Below are 21,118 nucleotides of genomic sequence, written 5' to 3' on the forward strand. Positions count from 1 at the left end.
TGGAGTGTTGTTCTGAGCCCGTACGGCTTTTCTTATGAGTGGCTTGCTAAACTCTGGATATTTTTAAAGAAGAATGAAGTTATGTCAGATAATATCAACACTGTAAAATAGAACAGAATACCTTTTTATCTTCTAGAAAACACTTCTTTTGAGTGACGGTTAATTGTTAATTGTTTCCTTTATTGTCTCAAAAAATGGTGAAGCAATATTTCACTGATTTCTTTGGTACTGGTTTTGGTAGATTTTTTTTCTTTTTTTTTATAAAATGGCTGTCATTTTTATGTAGCATACATTAAAATTCATAAATATTGTTGATGACAATCTAAGCATCTTTTGAGCTGAAATCTGTGAATTTGTACTTCCTGTGACTTAGATTTAACATGCTAAAAACTCTCAGCTAAGTATACTGGTACAGCCTGCAGTTTTTTTAGACAAACTGTTAGGCCAAATGTTTATTAAAACTATACAGATATCTTTCAAGCTGTTCATATAATTGTATTTTTCTGAATTTATATCTAATGCCCAAATAATCTGCTGAAAGCTGAACATTTTGGACAGCTTTGGTCAATAGCAATTGAGAGAGTTGCTCAAAAATGGATTTTCTTTCCATATAAAGTTAAATAACATGAAATGTTGAATTGCCCTACTGCATAATTTCTCTGCGTCATTTAAACAAAAGTGATCTTTGCACTGCGTTCTGGTGCCTCAAATGGGCAGTCCTGTGTTGATGTATATGTTAAGACTTGATAATCATCTTGCAGAATGTCACAACTGCTTGTCATACATGCTCCTGTAGCCAGTGAAGTCTTAGGCATAACAAGTGATCCCCCGTGATCTCCTTCAAGTTCTTCTCTATATTTCTCTCCAAAATAATTTAACTGAAGTGTAAAGAACTGAATGTTAAACCGTGTAATTGGACTTTTTTACTACTTCTGTGATCTCCCTTATGCAGAAGATAATTTGTCAGATATGACTTTTACAAATGGGGTACAGGTACATCCTGTCTCATCAGGCAGAGACAGATTATACCCCTACAGACTAAACTGTATCATTTGCCTTAATTTTTAGATGAAATATAGTTGTCAAAAATGTACAATTAACAATGCTGTCTGTAACTACTGCTTTAATTATGGGACCATGCGCTTATAATCAAGGCTAAAACTCAGGAATGCCAATACAAAACTCTTGTCCTGTGTCTTAAGAGCACTGAAGCATTTGAAGACCATGTGGTGCTTCCATGAATGAAAAGCTGTGCAGCTTTACTGCTTGTTCTCTTCGCTGAAGTTTTGGGGTTATGTCCTCATGACAACATTTTGGGAAGAGAGGAAGGAGAAGGGTTGAAAGTAGCATGTGTTAAGGTCTTAAGGGCAGAGGGTATCTCAGCTCTGATATTTTCAACTTCATAATTGATAGGGCAGTCTTAGTGTTCCTTCAACAATCTTTTGTGTGATAATTCATGTGAAATATTTGGAAGCACCCACTTCTTGATTCAATATGAGACTAGTAAGGTACTAACTCTTGAACCTTGAGGTCACAGGTTAGTCCTGCTTAATTCTGAAGAAATTAAATGTTTGTTGCAGTCTTCTGCTCCTTCATGTTCCATAGCCTCCACCAGTGGATGTTTGGTGGATTCAATTTGACTTTGAAACTCAGAAACCTTTTTATGCTTTTCATTGTCATATTTCAGCTTACCATCATCGCTGCCTCTGTGGAGACCTAGAACCTTTTGCCCATAAACAAACTCATTCTTTCTTTGCTAATAGGTCTCAGGCAACTGCACTGATGCTTGAAAGCATTTTTACTTACAGCATTTTATGTAATAGAGCTATTGAATATCAAAATTGATTGGTGAACTTATTTCCCTGAGACAGATATTATTAAAGCTTTAGGAGGAGAGGGAATTCTTTATTAGATGATCTTAACAGAGCAGGAAAAATAAGCAAGTTTTTTGTCTTTCTGCATATCTCCATCATGGCTACAGTGACATTGCTACTGTATTCTGGAAGATCTTGCCGTTTATGAGGTCATACAGAGTCATTCACGTTAATGTTTTAAAATTATTTGGCTCATCCAAATGACTTCATGATTAAAACTGAACTAAAATCAGTTAATCCTAATGTGTGTTGAAAACACTCTTTATATGGTAATCCAAACTTTTTTACTTTTATTCTTTTATACCAGCACAGTTCTTATAATAGGGGATTGCTGACACTGCAGAGAGATATTTAAATCCAAGCTGACAGGAGTTTCATTACAAACCCTATTTGCAGAAACATTTTAAAGTCTTACTGGGCACAAATTTAATGTTGGACTAAATAGCCTTATGCTATGTCTCTTTAAATGGCTTGACCATGTGCTGAAAGAATACCAATGGAGTACCACTGTGTTTTGCTATTATACATATTTTATATGTTATGCCTCCAGCAACCATCTGGTTACCTCTTGTGACCCAATTTTTGGTGTTTGTGACAACAGCTTTGAGGATTTTAATATTGTGAGGGCACAACTTATATGTGGCTTAGCTGGAGGAGAGACAGTGGCGCGTTTCTAGAATTTATATGCATTGTAAGACATGTCAGGCTACAGTAAACGATCTAATTTTCCAGTGAAAAAATCCTACTATGCTTTTTTTCATTTGCTTATACATGACTGCCTGTCAGGAGAGTGTAGGAGGGAAGGGAAAAGAGGAAGGTGATCTTTCTATAGCTGTGTTTTATTATCAATATAAGCTTCATTAATACGTGCTTTAAATGAGTAAGACTTGCATAAAAAGCAATAGTCCTCAGAGTCCGCTAACCAAAATACTGAGCAAATAACTTTGTGGGAAAACTTAGTATTTTGTTGTCTGTGTCAGTTTTCAGATGTGTATTGAGTAGTAGATATTTTTGACTATACAGAGTTTTCCTTTTGCCTATCTTTTGTGAATTTAACTATTATGTACACGCAGGACAGAAACTCATTTCTTGATGCACAATACTAGTTCATTATGTGCCCTGAAGGCTAGATACGGTTCGTATCATTGCTCCCCTTTCTGTGTTTGTTTTTCCAAAGACTGAAAAACTGAGGTTTTCATTTTGGTAAATGCCCTGGTTGAAAATATATTCCAGAGCCTCACTCCTGGCTGATAGAGATGTGCGTGTGTATCTATATGTCTTTTTTTGGATGCCCTAGTAAAAACTTACCCTCTTCTGATTTTGCTTATTCGGTGATATATGGTAGAAGGAAATCACACTAAATGTACTTGACATGAGGAAGGTGTTCGGGGTTGTTGAATCTGATAGCCTGATAGAGGTAAGGCTGATGCAGCTCTGTACCCCCAGGTCCAACCAGTAGTAAGGCTGAGCACACCCAGTAGGTGTACACACAAACACACGTATACAAACATATATGTATGGCCAGCCACACAGATCAACATAGCTGGAAACACTCAGCACTCACACAAACAGCACCAACGACCTCATTCTGTTCTCTTCTCTGGCTGATCAAGATGGAGCTCCATTGCGGAAATATATACAATGTGGATCCCTCCAGCAGCGGGACTCAGACGCTCAGTCCATCCAGTAACTGGCCCTGGTTCCTCGGTCCCCCTGTTGCTGACACCTGGGCACGCAAACCCCCGCGGTCCTCAGCTGCTGGTACAGACCCCTCTTACGCACACCTGCACATGCACAAGTGCACTGTGGGTCCCTCCACTACCTGGGCTGAGACATTCAGTTCATCTAGTAGCTGACTCTAGATCCTGGCTCTGCCCAGTTGCCTCTCACACAGACATGCAACCCCAGACTCCTTGCTCTCTCCGGCAGTTGGTTTGGACCTCCTGTTCCCTCTAGTAGCCATCTCCTCCAATTGTCTCGCACCCAGAGATGCACACATGTCCAGTCCAGACTTACGGTCTCTTCGATACCTGGCTCCCCAACCACTTCACCTACTCGTTGGCTAGTCTGGCTTGATACTTGTCGCGGTCCGCGGGAGTGATGGGAAAGAATCATACGCACTCACAGAATGCAGATTCAATTCCATCTTTATTCAGCAATTTGCCCATTTTATAGGTACAGGTATTCGGTGCTTTGGCCCTTGATTGGTGGTTCATACAGATTATGTCACAGGTAGCCAATCATGGCACCGATCACGCACGCAGCGGTCATGCCTTGTACCTTGCTACTTATTTAGCAAAACTGTCTAGCCCTTAACCTTGGTTCCCACTGGCTTCTGCTAGTTTATCTGTACTTTCTCAGGATGTATCATTTCCAGCTGCACCAGTGTCCTTGGGTACGTTTGTCTGAGACTCCTGTTGCTTGCTACTTGCAACTTTCCACCAGTTTAACCCTGTCATGGCCCTCCACAATACTTGCTAATGACTGCACTCTGACTTATGCACCCTCACTTGCTCGAGTTGCTGGCACCATGGACACATGGGACCCTGTGACCTGTGGTTGCACTCCACTTGCTGGCACCTCCACACACACGTGCACACAGAAGAGAAAGTCCTCTCACCCAGGAAAATAGTTGGAAATGGAGTTTAAGGAGAAGACGGGACAGACTGTGCTTATTAGGCACAGGGCATGGCCAGACAAGCATACTGAGCAGCAACCTGTGATTGGACCCTTTTATCCTCTTATCCCTCTGTTTTCCCACATTTCCTTTCAAAACCTCCTTGATTCCTCCCTTTCTCTGCCTATGGTCCTCCCCTAAACATCCCATAGGAAGCTTTGCATAATCCCCAAATGATCTTTCCTGCATCTCATAATATGTCCCATACCCCTGTAGGCAGTGACCTGCCTCAATCTTAAGGTGATCTGGAGAGCCCTTCTGTTGACTTGTCTTGATGGGTGTTTTCCCAGGTCTGTGAGGCTGACAGCTCTCCTATGACAGCCCTCGGAGTTGCTGGGGCAGGGTACTCCCTTTCTCTGATGGGATTATTGGGATTCCCCCAACTGCCATTGTGCCTCTGCTCCTTTGCGTGTGTGGAGACAAGCTTTTTATCACAGAGCCTGAAAGAAAGCTGTTGTCTGAATTCCACTCTGTACTGGGCTATTCTCCTAAAAGGTCTCTTGGATGTGTCTTATCTCCTTGGAACCAACACCTTCTTTTGCATTGTGGCACCAGACCTACACTAGATCTTCCCACACTGTTTTATGCAACAAGCTGAATAATTTAATGCTGCTTTGTTTAGTATAAATTTCTTAACTAATGAAACAAGAGGGAATAGTCATGAATGATAGGGTGAAGTCCTATGCAGGGAGCAAATGGAGTTTGTAGAGAAGGCAACTGCTGTTTCTGTAGAGCTTAAGCTTTGGTTAAGACAGAGAAGTAAATAACAGCAGGAGCATCAGAGCTGGCAAAAGCAGGTGTTGCACAGATGTGGTAACTACTGTTTTCTGAGATATTCACATTTTTACATTTCTGTTTTTTCTTTTTTCTGAATATATCTTGCTGCTGAAGATATCTTGCCCTTCTTTATCCCTGCCTTCCAAGTGATGCTTTATTCACATTGCACTGGCATTTTCCAGCCATTTAATCTTTCTATAACATCCTTTATGCTATGGTGTTGCTGAATGGGAGAGCCTGGAACTTTGTTCATTGAAGAGAATTGGGTAGACAGAAGGGTATTAGCCTTGCAAGAATGAAGAGAAATCTGGATGGAAATTTGAGCAAAACACTTTGCAGTTTTCTGAAGAGAAATATGCAGGGGAGAAAGAACTAAGGACAAGCAAAGGAGATAAAAATGATAAAGAGTAAAGATGGATCAAAAAGTATGAGGAATGAATTAAAATTTTCCTGGAGCTGTAAGATGATCATCTTGGGTAATCCTGGACTATTGAATGCCTGTGTGGAGGGGAGGTGGAGAGTCTGGAATTTCTTATGAAAAAAAGACTGAGATCTTATGGTGTGAATCACAGGACTTTATCTCAGAATTTTTGTTCCTTCAGAAGATGTTTTGAGGGGAAAAAGCTTCCCCTCATAATAATAAGTTTCTGCTTATTTGGAAGAGAGATTTCTGGGCAAAAGAAGGTGAAGAGACTTGTGGCCTGAATATATCAGAATGGTCTAAGCAACTGGACAGTTCACGTAATGAATCAGAAGCTGATGGAGGAGGTGATGGGGTGAGAAGGAAGTAGGGTTAAGACAGGAGTGTATTACAGAAAAGATACTGAGCTGTAATCCTGTATTTGAGAAGCATGTGATTCTGTTTACCGTGGGAGGGAAAGGGGAAGTCACTGAGGGATTTAAACAGGCATGTTTAATTTAAATGATAAAAAGAATAAAACACTTTTACTCAGAACTGCAGCTCTAAATATAACAGCTGTTCATTTCTTGCATATTTTTTCTTTAATGAGTGATTTAGAAAGAGAGCATGTAGGCTTCCAGAGCCACGCACATGCAAGATGCTAGAAACTAATTAAGGTAAAAAGTCCCAGTTATGCCAATGTATGGTTCAAGGTGCATCCTCTTACAGATCAAGAATAAGATTAGAGAACGGGTCAAAAGATGCAGTACTGAAGCAAATTAATCTGAATATCAGGTCACAAAGGCAAAAAGGATTTTCTCTATTCCTCTCTTTCCATCTTTCTTGCTCTCCCTCTCCTCCACCCCCTCATATATATGTATATATATATAGGATGTATATCAAGGATATATATATTTCATATATATATATATCCTTGAAAACCCACAAGGGTGGTGAAGAAACTTTTAAAGTGAGGTGACTGAGATTCTATAAAAATGTTTTATTTTATAACTGGATATTGCTTACAATTTCAGCTCACATTGTAGTAAATCAGCACAATGCTACTAGTGATCCTGAGTATTAGAGAGACTACAAGGACTTTTTTGGTTGGTATCAGGTAACACAAGGGATTCAGACTGTGTATGTTTTATAATTCTATTTGAGTTGTATATATCTCCTTAAAGCCTCTTATAATTCTTTAAGTGTTCAGAAATAACCACATCAAAGGCTTCTGAAAGTCAAGCTATAGTCCCTTCTAAATTGTTCCATGGTGAGCAATAAATAGATCAAAAATCTGTCGGGAGCACAGGAAGAAAAAGCAATAAATAGTTGGCTTTCACTGTATCAAAATGGTGGTAAAGTGTCACAAGTTTCCAGAAAAGGACAGATTTTTTTTTTAAGTCTGGAAAAGTAGGTAGCAAAAGGTGCAGATGATAAAACAGGATTAAGAATTTGTCAAGATCAGATAAAAATAGGAAATTTCACTGCTTTCTAAGATAGCTCTAGGGCTAACATGATGACAGACAAAATTTAATGCCGAGAAACGTAAAGTAATGCTCAAAAAGAAAAATTTGAATTACTCCTACATATTGCTGTGTTCTACATTAACAACTTTTCCTAGAATAGAATAACATACTGTAGTCAGTTTAGAAAAAAACTTCTGCTCATTGTGAAATAGGAGCTTTAAAAAGAAGAGTGTGAGAAATGGTATAGCAGCTTCTTTATGTCATTATATAAATCAGTGTCCTCACCTGTAACACTTTGCTGGATATCTAGCATATGGCAGGAGCAGCACGCTTTGGGTGAAAGGGACTAAAGCTGTTAGAGGCATGGCACAGAGGGACAGAAGAGAGGCTTTTTTAGGTTGACTATGAGATGACTAAACAAGGACTCAATATTTTTTCCTCCATATCTATTTGTTTCAAAGACTCCATTTATCCTTTTTAATGGTACAAGAGCAAATTATTTACTTGCACTGAAAGGCAATAAGGTTTTCCTTAGGATACGTAGAGAGAGAGATGCACAAAACCACACGTGCACATATATAACTGCATGTTTAAATAATGGATAATTAATGAATAATTTCTATTTTCATGCAGTTGACTTGGGAGGGATGTCTCATTTTTTTCTGTTTAACAGACAGATTTTACCCATTATTTGAACATGCATTTAACTGAAAAAACTGTAGAGTTTTAGGTTAGCCTGGAAAATATTTTTAACTATTTTATTAGGATTGGGATTCCTTTGTGCCAAGTAGTATAGCAACAAGCTGTAAGTTTGGCCCTGTTCTGAGAAGTTTACAGGTTTAAGTAAATTATGAAACAAAGGGAAACAGATGCCAGTGATGACCATAAATAGATCTGAAGTAATCAGGACTGAGATCACAAGTTTTTTAATTCTTAAATCTGGTGCCTTCGTTTTGCCTCACTAGGATGTGGTTGTCCTTTAACTAGATACTGATGAATAAGAACTTTCATATGTAAACTGCCTTCTCAGACTGAGCAGCTTGTGCAGCTTCTGTGAGTCTGTGATCTTTAAAATCATCATGCTCCTAGGTTGTGTTATGGACTCTTCTCTCTCCCTCGAGTTGGATGAAAGAAACTTCTTTCATCTCGGCTCTGACCTTTGCCATAGGCATCTACGGGTCTATTTCAGTGTATGGTAATGAAGCGACCTGTGGCAAAACTTGAAGGACAGCCTTTGCAAGCTTAAAATGCAGCAGGCAGTTGCCCATCTTTAAAGTGTTCTATGCAAATGAAAGTATGTGTGTCCATCCACCTCCATGTGGAATTCAGCGTGCTTCTTACGAGTAAATTAAGGCACTTAAAGAAGAGAATGTGTTTTTGACCTCTCTCACTGCAAGTATGTTCAGTAGTGTGCATCTGCTCCTAAGGTAAAATTTGTGGAAGCTGGAATAAAGGCTTTAATGCAAATGTTTCTATTTTGGGATATTGGTCATGTTTTAAATGAAATGTATTTATTAAACCTTCAGCTTAAAGAATTTCCAAATGGGAGGATAGAGATCCTGGTTGCTTTGAAAATCCTACCCATACCTAACTGAATTTTGTAAGCATATCATCTAGATTGAAGTGACTGTGAAATTTGTCATTAAAAGTTTTCGTTTGTTTTTTTCTGAGAAGGTATTCTGCTATGAATTTCTAAGAGAATATAAATATGATCTGCTAGAAAGAACTGAATGATGAGTAGAAGGTTTTTCTCAGTATGATATAAAAACATAACTGTATTGCTAAAAGCTCAGTCAAATGTGTTTTTAGTCCCCTGAAGTGCCATTTATTGTACATTAGAAGTTGATCTTGACTCAATTTTTGTACTGAGGGCAAGCACTATACCTGAAGTAGAAATACTTTGTGTGTATTTCTGTTGTCCTTAGTTCTTGGTTTTGTATTAATATACAAATTGGTGGTATGGATACTGCTTCTGTACCTGAGTATAGGATGCTAAGGATAGGTTAGCTGATTAGCACAGGCTCACAACCTACTCTCCAGGTAATGTTGCTATTCATTTTCAGCACATGCTTTTAGGGTTTTGCAAGCAGTACTTCAATTCCTCTCTTTAAGGTTGCCAGCAAATATTCAATTACACTAGTAGAACAAGCCTTGTTACAACTAAGTCTGTCTGTAATGTAGAAAAAAAACACCCCCTTCCCCTGACCTTTCCATCCCCCCAAAGTTGTCTTTTATACTTTAGGAAATACAGCGCTTCAGCATTAGCAAGCATTTTAATTCCTTTGTCAGACTTTTACATCTTTAGTTTTATGTGTATAATTAGGGAACATTTTTTTTAAATGTTTCTGTTGGTTATAATAATGTTTGGTATAACCAAACTCAGTTTATCTATTGGTGGGGTTTGAAACTGAGGTTGGTCTGGTACTGAAGGTGTGAGATGTTATGGGTCAATCCAGTAGACTAAGCACATTAGCTAAAAGCATCAACTAATTTAGCAATTCAGTAAGTGGGTCAGTCTTACAGAGAGATGGAAAACCACGCATTGTGAGTTATGTTATCCTACTTAATTTTTCTCAGCTTTTTAAAATCCTTCTTCAGGGAAACTTTGTATGTTATTTGGCTGGTTAGCATGTCAGCTCCCATAGTTATAGAATAAATTGTCCAGTCTCTGAATGACAAAGTATCGGCACAAGTGGCTTTGTTCAGACTATGTTGGTTAAATCATCCTGTCCCTAAGAAAATAAGAAGGCATTTGTATGCAGCTGTGCAACCTCTTAAGCACTGAATTACAATATGAGGAAGAATTCTGAACTTTCATTTTAGATGACTTACTGTACATAAAGTTGGTGGTCAAAACCTTTATTTCTATCAAACCAAAATGTCTAGGATTTTTTTTCACTGAAGGAAAAATCTAAAATTCTAACTAAAAATATTCTAGGTTCAACAATATTTTTCACTTAAAGTGAAAAAAAATGTTTCATTTCTATTTCTAATATCTTTTAACAGAATAAGAGGAAATGAAAGACTAGGCTGATCACTGTTAACAAAAATATCCATCAGGATAGAAAATCAAACCATCTCTTGTATGTAGGCTTAATCCAAAACATGCTGTTACGCGGTGATTAGAGCACTGCTCTGAGAGAGAAGGAGGATATAGGAGAATCCCCCAGCCAAGCAGGTCTGCATGGTTGGCTCCTGTAGCCCACATGGGCACCACAGCTGGAGTGCATTACTCGATCAAACTGACCTTCCACTACTGTTCCACTTTGTTTGCATTGTGAATCTGTTTCTGCACTTCAGCAGCTCCTAACCTCCCAAATCCACCACCTTCCACCTCCTTTCCCCCTCCCTGCCAAACCCCTTCCCCCCGAAATACTGAAACAAATAATTAGTAGTTCATGCAGCCTAATTTTCTAAAGTGGTATGTTTTCTAAAGCCAGGTTTTGAGCAAATCAGTTATTTGCTGTAAATTTCCTATCATTGTAACTGCAATGGACTTTTATGTAAAGTTTATGTACACTAGTTAAAAAGCAGGTATCTAAAGCAGTTGCTTTTTCCTTGCATTTCATTTTAATCTGTTACACTGCTTTCCAAGTTGAGAGCCACTTCATATTTTGTATATTGTCAGTCACTCAAAATGTTACATTATCACTATTGTTTGCTTGTTTTCAATTGAAATGATGCTCTACCAATACTTTGGCTAGTTCTGAGAAGGAATATGAAAGAGTAGGACTGTATCTTGATTAGTAGTTTGATTCCTTCCTCTGATACTATGAAACTGTCACTCACAGCTGTATTTTTTTAATTGGATGGGACTCATTAAGCTAAAGGATAAATTTGCACATCCAAGACTTTATTGCACAATGACCTATAGTCAAGAATTGTAAAGATACCCAAAAGGTACATTTTATAAGATACGCTGTATCATGTTCTAAACTTGCAATTCATGTGCATCTTTAAATCCAGTACAGCATTTTATTTGTGGGTGTATTTCAGTATTGGAACAGTGCACTTAACTTGCACATCTTGACCATATAAAAATGCAGAATAGTTGAATTTTTCAAAATTGGAACTTCAAATTTTATTGCACAGATGCAAATGTTTGTATGTATTTTAGTGTTTTTATATGCTTACTCCCAATGTGTAATTTCATTACAACACTCAGTGGTTTCACTAAAACTTGGACTACACTTCAGTTACAAACCACAGTTGTAATTACAGCACAGATGTATTTAGATAAGAATAAAAAAATAAGATTAATTTGGATGGTCTCTGACCATTCTCTTAATATCCTTCTTCCTCATGCCATGGCAGTATAAACATCAGGTGAAGGACTCAAGTTGTTGAAATGGTTATTTAAACCTTAGAAACACAGAGGTTAAATTTTACTGTGTTTTCTCAAGATTTATGTTTTATGAGGGGTATTAACATAGCTGGCCTGCTGGTCTCTGAAATTGATATCATTTTAATGTCATAATTGAAAATATGGAATATTTGCAATTAATAAGCATGTAACTTGCTGTACTGAGCATGTATGTTGCATTGTGTGTTGTTTGTATTCTCACTCATCTGCTTTCCAAGGTTAGTTTTTCTCTTGTGTTATTGATGTGTTTTTCTTTCCCCTGCACGTGATAAAAAGGATGACACTTTTCCATTTTTAGACAGCATGTTGTTCACTCCTGTTGGCATAAGCTGATTTGATTTTTATTGGCTTATTTGTGTGCAAAGAACTTAAAATTTCTCAGAACATTTAAGTATGCCAGAAAATGGAAAAAAATATGCTTGTTTACGCTGTGAAAAGAATGAGATTTTATTCCTAACACCTGCCATAGGTTCTTTCCTTATCTCCACTGTGAGATTAATAACTCATATGTGGAAAAATCTGTGCTAAATCTCTGTCTCATTAACATTTGTGAATATTTTCTTCTGATGTAAGGATAATAATACACATTTTCTGGGAAACGTGATCTGGGAAATGTGCATACTGATCTTAATGCGTTACTGGTGGCTATGAATTTGGGCCAGAATCTATGAAAGAAATCTGAAAGAAATTCCAGGAAATTTAAAAATAGTGGAAATGAAAATACTGCCTAAATACTGCCTTCATGCTGTATCTGTACAGCCGGTAGCACAATGTGTTCTGGTCAGAAGAATATAGTGGTTCAAAGAGGAATGCAAAGGTGATAGGATGGATTAATACAAAGCTCCAATATTTGAATCAAATTGATTTAAATCAGCAGTCAACAAACTTTAATCAATTTAAATTTTACTTTGCATTGAACTTTTTATAAAGTTTGCCTGAAGAAGGCTTATTTTCTTAGCTGAATAATAACCATTGGGACACAGTATTTCTCAACTATACATAGCATTTTTTTCTATGTGCTTAAACCAAATATTAAATATTTCTTTAAGCAACTAAATAACAGTACAATTTTGTAGTTGGTATTTTCTTTATAGCAAATGATTTAATATTTATTCATGATTTGTACCAAACTGCTTTAAGTTTAAAATCAGTTTTCAATAAATTTTAAAATGACATTTTTCTGCATATTTTATTGCAATTATAATATACTGGATGAGTAAGAAATTAAGTTTTGAAAGCTTGTTTTGCATTTCAAACAAACTTTGTTTCTAAACAAAGTATTGTCTATAGTTGGTCAGTTGAATGCATTTGGAAATCAAAGATTCTTTCTTTTCAAACTTCCATTTAGTTTTCAATTTTCAATGAATTAATAGAGAACTGAAATAAATAGAAGAAACTGAAGTGGAAAAATGTTCTCTGTCCTCATAGGAGAGGCGACAGCTATCAAAGCTTGGCTTAGCACTTCATCAAACTGATTCCAAGTGCTTAGCCAGTGACTCTTTGCAGCAATCTTCCCTTTGAACTTCGTAACGTGTTTTGCTCAACTTTCATGTGCTCCTTTCAAACAGTTACACTAAATTTAGATTTTAATGTTATGATTCCAAACTCTGTTTTTCAGAAGATAAGTGTGTTATCATTCCTACTGATTAATCCTACTGCTATGTGTAAGGATTTCTTTATTTTCATAGATTTATAGAATAATTTAGGCTGGAAGGGATCTGTGGAGGTCATTCCTCTCAAAGCAGGTCCAGATAGTGCAGGGTGCTGAGGGACCTGTGCAGCTGAGTTTTGAGTATCTCCCAGGATGGAGATTCCTCGGGGCAGCTTGTTCCAGGTCTTAACCACCCTCATGTTTTATGTACACACACGTGTGTGTGTGTGTGCGCACACAACCCTCCTTATATTTAATCAGAACTTCCTGTTTTCCCACTTGTGTCTGCTGCCTCTTGTCCTATCACTTTACGTCTTCAAGAACAGTCTGGCTCTATCTTTTCTGTACCTGCCCTTTAGGTAGCTGCAGACAGTAGTAAGATCTCCCTTTAGCCCTCTCTTTTAAGACTACAAATCCAGTTCTCCCAGTATCTCCCAGTAAGGTCATGTGCTCCAGCCCTCACACCTTCTTGGTGGCCCCCTCCCCTGGACTTGCTCCCATAAGTGAGTTTTCCTCCCTTCTCAGCTGAGCAGGGCAGATGCTGCGAGCTCCTGCATTGCGTAAAGTGGTGCTGACTTGCATGTGTGTTTGGTGGGAGCGAGAAGGGGAGTGTAACACCGAACTTCCTGAAGCAGAAATGCTGTGATGACGGGATGTGCATTAGGTCATCTAGCTCATCTCACTTGCCAGTGTCCCATATAAAAAGATGGGGGAGTGCTTTGTGATTCAAAACACATACTGTTTTTTAGTGCAGCTTTCGGGTAGGGTGGTCTCTCTTGTCTGGTGCTGTATATGCTGTGACATGATTGCAGCCGTGTCCCTTCTGAGCTGATACGTCATGTACAACTGGATATGTGCCTCATATAACAAGCAAGTAACTGGCTGTGTAGCAGGGTATACCAGCTGCCCCTTGTCTTAGAACTCAGTGTGTGTATATTTTGGTCATGGGAGGTACGTATGTCCAGCTGCATGATGGTGAATAGAGTTGTGGTGCTGTCTGGAAAAAGAAAAGAGGAAGAAAAGCTGCAGGCAACATCAGTGCACTTAGCCCTCAATGCTACTCCGTGCATGTATCTGAAGGGCCACAAGAGAGGGCAGCAGCCTCAAGTATAGGCCGATGATCTGGTTATGTTGCAGTCCAGTGAAAATAGGGACCAGAGTTTAGGGCCTTAAGTGGATCTCTCTTGACTACATGGGTGACCCTGTGGGTGGGTTTTAAAACATGTGGTAATACCTTGTCACCGTCCTTTTTGCCTCTGGAGTTGGAGAGGTGTATTTGGTGTGTATTTGGCAGATGCACATAGCTTTGGAAAGGGAGAATCAGGAGGAGATAGCCAGAAAATAGTCCTCAAAGACTTGTAATGGTTAAATGATCTGCCCTAGAAACACTAGCAGCCCCTCCAAGAGTCATCACTACTGCTTTGATGGGGGCGGAGGAAGAGAAAAGGTAATTCCTTACTTGCTATCTGTAATAATAATCTGTTCAGTTGCTCTGATTAGTGAAACAACAACCACCATGATGAGGATACATTTTCATAGTATAACTGATTGGAAATTGTTTTTCCCCTCTGCATCTCTTGCGCTACAAGGCGATATGCTTATGAAAGAATTTATGATCTTTAGAGGAAAGTCAGGATACCCTCTAGTGGTTATTTTGGGAAATAAATCTGAGCTATATGCTACCAGAGTTTGGAGTCAGCAGTAGCTAAGGTTAATTCCTGCTGCAATTTTAATGTAGTTTTTTATAGGTTTTGGGAGGAGTTTTGTTTTTCATGTGCCTCTGTCCCTGGCTTCAGCAGAATGAATCCTCCTGGGGTGAAACTGTTTTTAAATGCAGGGTGTTGTAGCTTCCTGTACTTCTATAGGTATAAATGGAAATGACTAGATGTTATCACAGCTCCTGTTGCCTAGTAACCAAAGCTCAGCATATAATTTTAATTGGATAAATCTGATGCATATTGCCTCTCTTTTCCTTTTTACTAGCAGAATACACATAGATATGTTTAGATTTAAATGTGTTATTGTAAAGTTACAGATTCTAATACATTTTAGTTATCAGACAAGCTCCATTACAATGATTTAAGACCTCACTTAAATTTCTTCTAATAAAGATTGATCTTCTAGTTCTTGTAACTTTTCTTTACTGGTTATATGAGTGAGCAAACTGCTCAGTGTGAACATTTGTGCATATAAATCTTAAATTCTTTTCTGCATATTCTAAAACTTCTAAAATTTCACCTTTCAGTTTCTTTTACTGTTTTGATGATAATAGTACATCTTTTTCCACTAAATTCACTTACACAGCCAAGAAGGGTTCTTGGAGTTATTTGCTCAATTCTACTGATAACCTGCTTGAAAATACCTAGGAGTGTGTTTGAATTATTTACTGAATTTGTAAGCCCTAGTGACATGTTTGCTTCATTGGAACAATTTGTGTAAATAAATTCTTGTGTTTAGAATTCTAGCCCTGATTTTTGATGTTTAATTTCATGACTTTATCTCATCCTAGAATTCATTATCAAATGAATTATCCACTAAGTGATATAACTGATCATACTGTAGTTCTAGTAATAGAAATTATATTATTAACATTATCTTCACTTTTTCATAAACATATTATATATGCTAATATAAAATAAGTTCTTTGGACTGTTTTAATCTTGTGTATTTTATATATGTGTTTGTTTCCTTCATTTCTTTTTCATTAACAGTAGATATTCAAAGCAAACTATTATTCAAGACATGATCTTTCTTTTTTGCTAACTATAGCAATAGCCTTTGATAACATTTGGTTATGGTGGATTATTGCTTCAAATTAGGGATTAATTAGTATCTTGAGGAACGTGAGATGGTTTTCAAGCAGGCTTCATATATGACAGGCTGAAGGGAGAGGAAAAGCTGTAAACACTAGAAGTAGAACCAAAAAATGAAGTTTAAAGGTATTACAAGGTTGCATCACACAAAGTTCTTTTTTCATTTGTTTTAGTTTGGGTCATAATTATTAATTTTACTTAAAGAAAAAAGTCTAAAGTGTAGACAATAACAGTAATTCTCTAGAAGCAAGGTAGATGCTTACAGAGACAATGACAAGTACTTGTTTCTACAGGCAGTTACTAAAATTAAAACTTCCTTTGAAGAGCAGTAACTTAGAAGTATATTCTGCAACTTCAGTGTAGTAAGAGTTACCTTGTTTCTTCTACCCTACTCTTCCATCTCTCTTCTTGTTCTTCCATCTTCTTGTTCTTTGAGCTTTCTTCTCGTCTGCCTCTTTTTAATTCTCTCCAAGTAATTAAGTGAAAGTAATAGTTAACAAAGGTAGTGCAGCCATTGTTTCATGTATTTTTTGCTTGCTTCTTGATACTGCCCTATGGTATATATGTTTTCTTTATACATAAGCAACATAATTTGCAAGACTGTTCTAGATGTTAAAATCTTTCCAGATATCATCTAGTGAAGATGTAAGTTAACATTAATTTCACACTTGAATGTTTTAAAATAGAAATCTCCTTAAAATAACTGTCAGAAAAAAAAATATTATGAAGAAATTGTAGATTACGGTATGGAATCTTGCTTAAAGGCAAAATTATAGTTCACCTAAAGCTTGTTTTTAAGTTTTGCTGGGTAAGTAAAATGTATGTTGTGATATTTTTGAAGTTCTTCTTTACTTTTTGCTTTCTTTGTGAAAGTTGAAGGATGAATATGCCACTTACACTAGTATCTTTCTGGTACAGATTTTTAATGAGTGAGTTTTATGTGCTCAGACTTTGAAATGTCTGGATTGTCATTCTTCCATGAAAGTCTCGGACGTTTTCAGAAACTGAATTGAGTCCCTACTGGAATTAGTTGCATAAAAATACCTATCATTTGTGCTAAAAGAAATTGGACATTATCCTAAATGGTTGCATGGAAATAAGTTTCACATATTCTATTATGGTCTAGAAAGCTTTGATTTAAAGAAATATCTAATTGTGAAGGATTGGAGATGAGGTATAATTACGGCATTTTGGGATGAGTAAGAAGGGAACTTGAGGATGAATATTGGGAAGTGATGTTGCTTGTGATTTTAGATCTTAAACTGTATTTGCAGGGAGGTAAATCATGTCGTCCTTAGGTTTTAAGTTCTTAAGTCCTGAAGTTCTGAAATCTTCCTCTCTATGTTTTAGTCTTTCAGTTTATTAATAGTTTTTTTTTCTTTTGCATTTTCCTTGTTAATATTGACAGTACTCTTGTAGAAGCTCAGAATTGAATGGGATACTAACCACCTGTTGCTTCTTACAGGTACTGCTCCCAGCAGCTGGTCTCTTGCAACTGCAGGATGTGAAAAGGACTTGCTGTGAATTTTTGGAATCTCAGCTTCATCCTGTCAATTGCCTGGGGATTCGTGCTTTTGCTGACATGCATGCTTGCACAGATCTCTTGAACAAGGCCAACACATATGCAGGCAAGTTACCACTAGCATAGAATATAGCTTGTGTAGATACACATGCATGAGTGTTTCCCCACCCCCTGCCAGAAATTGAATTTTACCCAGGATATTGCAGACGTATATTTCTCATGAAGAAGAGTGTATTAGATATGAAAAGTCTGCCAGAGAAAGGAAGTCTCTTGGCTGAAACAGTTAAAATAAGCACCAAGCACGTCTTCATGGTCTGTCAGGGCCAGAATCCAAACAACTTGTGATTCAGCAAGAACCTTGCTTGCTTTTTAAAATTTTGCACCATAGATGGCAGGCTGTCTGTGGAAGTTATGAGGCCTCCACTGTTGGGCAGCTTTAAGAACTGATTAGACCAGCTTCTCATTTGAATTGACCTAGATCATACCTGTGTGCAGAACTAGAAGATTTGAAGTTCTTTCTAGCCTACATTTCTATGATTCTCTGAAGGATAAAATCCTTTTTTTCTTTATTTTCTAAATATATTTTCTATTGTAAATTGTAGCCTTATAAAGGTGATGAAACTGATATACAGGTAGTTTTAGAAAGTATTACCAAATCAGTAATTGTTAATACAGTCTAGTACACCCAGATTACTGATTTTTGAACTGTTTTGACACCAAGAAAGAGTTGCATAATATAGATTACTAAAAAATAAACAAAGCCGCAAAGCCATTGTGTAAGCTTTACACAAAGCAGTAAGTTTATAGCATAACAATATGACCAAAACTACCATTTTTAAATTTGTTCAGGTAGGGATGATTTTACTGGCTCTTTTGTGTAGAGTGCCTTCAGGTCTTGATGTCTGAGTTGAGGTGGAAGACATTATACTGAGGAATTCCTTCTAATGGAAGCTTGTTACAGTGAGCAAAAAAACCCCTCCTTTATAGGGTTTAATTTAGTAGCCAGCAAAGCAGTAAATTTTGATTGGAGCTGTAGGAGAGAATATTTAGGGACTAGGACAAATTTGTTTTAGAATGTACTGCTAATTTAGAAATTGTGTATTGTCAGAAGTTGAGTGACCCTCAGGTATGCCTCTTTAGATGGAACTTGTACTATCTGCCCAGTCACAGATCTTTTACTGTCTTTTCAGTGTCTCTTGGGTGTCTCATTTCCAGTTCAGGTTCAGCAAAACTGAATTATTTTTCCCTCTAAATACCTTTCCCTTCCCTCTGTCTTCCTCTGTCACTTCTGTGTTCTCCTAGTCATTTAGGTTTGTAGACTTAACTTTAACTCTCCTCTGCCATTTTTCCTCAACTGCTCTGTTGCTTATTCCCATGTTTTGTTTCTTCCCTCTCTACCAAACTTCCCTACCTCTACACCTTATTTCCCTTTTGTTGTACTAGATATTTACCTCTGCCTTAACTTCCCCTCTGTTTGCTAAGGTCATTTTACTACTTTTGCAGTATTCTTCTCTCCCCCTGCCCCCCCCCCCCCCGATCAAATTCCAACCTGTCATCCTTGGCTTTTCCAGTTCACTATCCCCACAGGAATCTTTTATTTCATATCTCTCTTCTTACTTTTTTTGTGTTTGCACCTAACTTTCTCTTTCTTCCTTATTCAAGCTACACTCTTTATTTTGGATTCCTTCAGAAAGTACTTCCCTCATATATGCTTCCCTTTTTGTCATCCTATTTTTGGAATATTGCTGGCCCCTAACATTAGGTGCCAGCTCAACTCCTATTTTAACTTTGATGCATCTGTGTGGTAGGTTTTAAAGCAATGAGTACTCTATTCTTGCTCCTAAGATAAATATGCTGTGCCCAAGGGTGTGAGCTACTTCATTGCATTGCACTGTCTTCATTGATCCCTAGAATTTTGTCAGGCAAACATAGCTTAGTACATGCAAGTAGTGTAGAAAATAGAAGAAATAACAAAGTATCCTGATACATTTGAAGAATATTAGGGCAGTCTAAATATTTTATATCTCCATGACATTATTTTGACATAATGGTTGCTTAATTTCAATTTGATTTTTTTTTTTCCAACTTCTGTTCTGACTTAGTGACTTCTAAGCTACTTCAGTTACTTTTAAATTATCTTTAAATTTAGTACTTGAGGTTAATATTTATGTAGATTATTTACCATAAATATAAAACATAAGACTTCAGCAAGGCCTTGAGTGGAATACTATTAAATATATTTGAGAGCATAGGAACCATGTACAGCTTGTAACCCTCCCTTTCTGGGTCATTTTGCTCAGGTATCCTTTGCTGTGCTCAGAGAGAGTCTGCAAGCAGGGTATAGATAACTGAAAAGGTTAAACCCGCAAGTCCTAGCTAAGACTTGCAAACTACTAGGCTGAGCACCTGCATGCTCACTACTCCTGATAAAAGCGCCCAGGGAGTCTTTGCTGGCCAGGCAGTCCTCAGTCAGGAGGAAGGGCTGGCCTCCGAATGGGATCTTCAGTGTTGCTGGATTGCTGTCTTCTGACTCCCTGGTTTTCTTCTGTAGAATTTTATACCTTACTCTTACTTTCATACAGTTGCTCTTAATTTTCACGTCAGTGTTTTTTCTCTTGCCTTCTCAGGCTTGTAACTGTCCACCTTTTAGTCATCTTACCTGCTTCCCTCCCCCCCCCCCCCCCCAAATTCTTATCTAGAATGGCTCCGTGTACTTTGTCAAGGCTCTTGCTCACAACTGAATGATTTTCTTAAAGGTCTGAGCCAAAGAGATGCAATTGTGGCATTTCAGAGTTAGGCCTTGGATCACAGACAGCTGAACCCCTGGGAGGAGGAAGGTTGGGACTGCAGGTTCTAGAAACTAGAATGAGTATGGGAGAGGATTATTAGATTTAAAGAGCTGTGAGAATTTCATCTTTCTACAGAAAATGGAAAGCACTTATGCTTAACTTCTCCCAGTCTTCATTTTGTTACAGTTGCTATTTGATATTTAGGAAAAAGAGGCAAAAAGGTACTTGTGCTGTGGAACATGATAGCATAAAAACATATGGATGCAAATGTAGATCAGAATTTACTATAATGACTCTGGAGTGGCCTTGCAGTGGGAGCAAAAACCCAACTTTCATTAAAATTGGAGCTTCATAGTCCTGTGATGGGCTTCATCCTGCTGTAGCAGTGTGTTAGATTTCTGTAACTTAGTCATTTATATGCATCTGTGATACATATGGGGAGTCTGAAAATAGCAGACACTTGATACAAATTACTTGGAATTAGCTTCTGTTACAATTAAACTTTGTAACTGAGATTCTAAGTGTTCTTGTGGTGATTCAGAATGCAGTCCTAGTCTGGGTCTTATAACACTTGCCTAGGTGGGGAATACAAACAAGGAGGGCTCTCATCTTTCTTTTATGAGGAAATATTCCATTCTCAAGTATCTTAACTTGAATGCATAATGTGGCAGAGAAGGGTTGAATGCTTAACTGCTGATACTTTCAGGGGACACTGAGTGACAAGTTTACAACATGTGAGCTCTTTTTGTGTGAAAGAAAGGCCATTCCAGTTCTGATTTAAGTGGA

At 37.6% G+C, this 21,118-nt stretch overlaps 1 protein-coding gene across 10 annotated transcripts in view; it reads left to right on the forward strand.

Moving 5' to 3' along the window:
* Positions 1–21,118, forward strand: part of KLHL2 (kelch like family member 2) — a 64,124-nt gene that overhangs the window by 20,959 nt on the left and 22,047 nt on the right. For all 10 annotated transcript variants that reach the window (XM_067297885.1, XM_067297878.1, XM_067297880.1 and 7 more), the window contains one exon: positions 17,487–17,649. In XM_067297885.1, coding sequence (XP_067153986.1) covers positions 17,487–17,649 — 163 coding nt within the window. The remainder of the gene's footprint in view (positions 1–17,486; positions 17,650–21,118) is intronic.

Source organism: Apteryx mantelli, chromosome 5 (assembly GCF_036417845.1).
Source record: "Apteryx mantelli isolate bAptMan1 chromosome 5, bAptMan1.hap1, whole genome shotgun sequence".
Lineage (NCBI taxonomy): Eukaryota > Metazoa > Chordata > Aves > Apterygiformes > Apterygidae > Apteryx > Apteryx mantelli.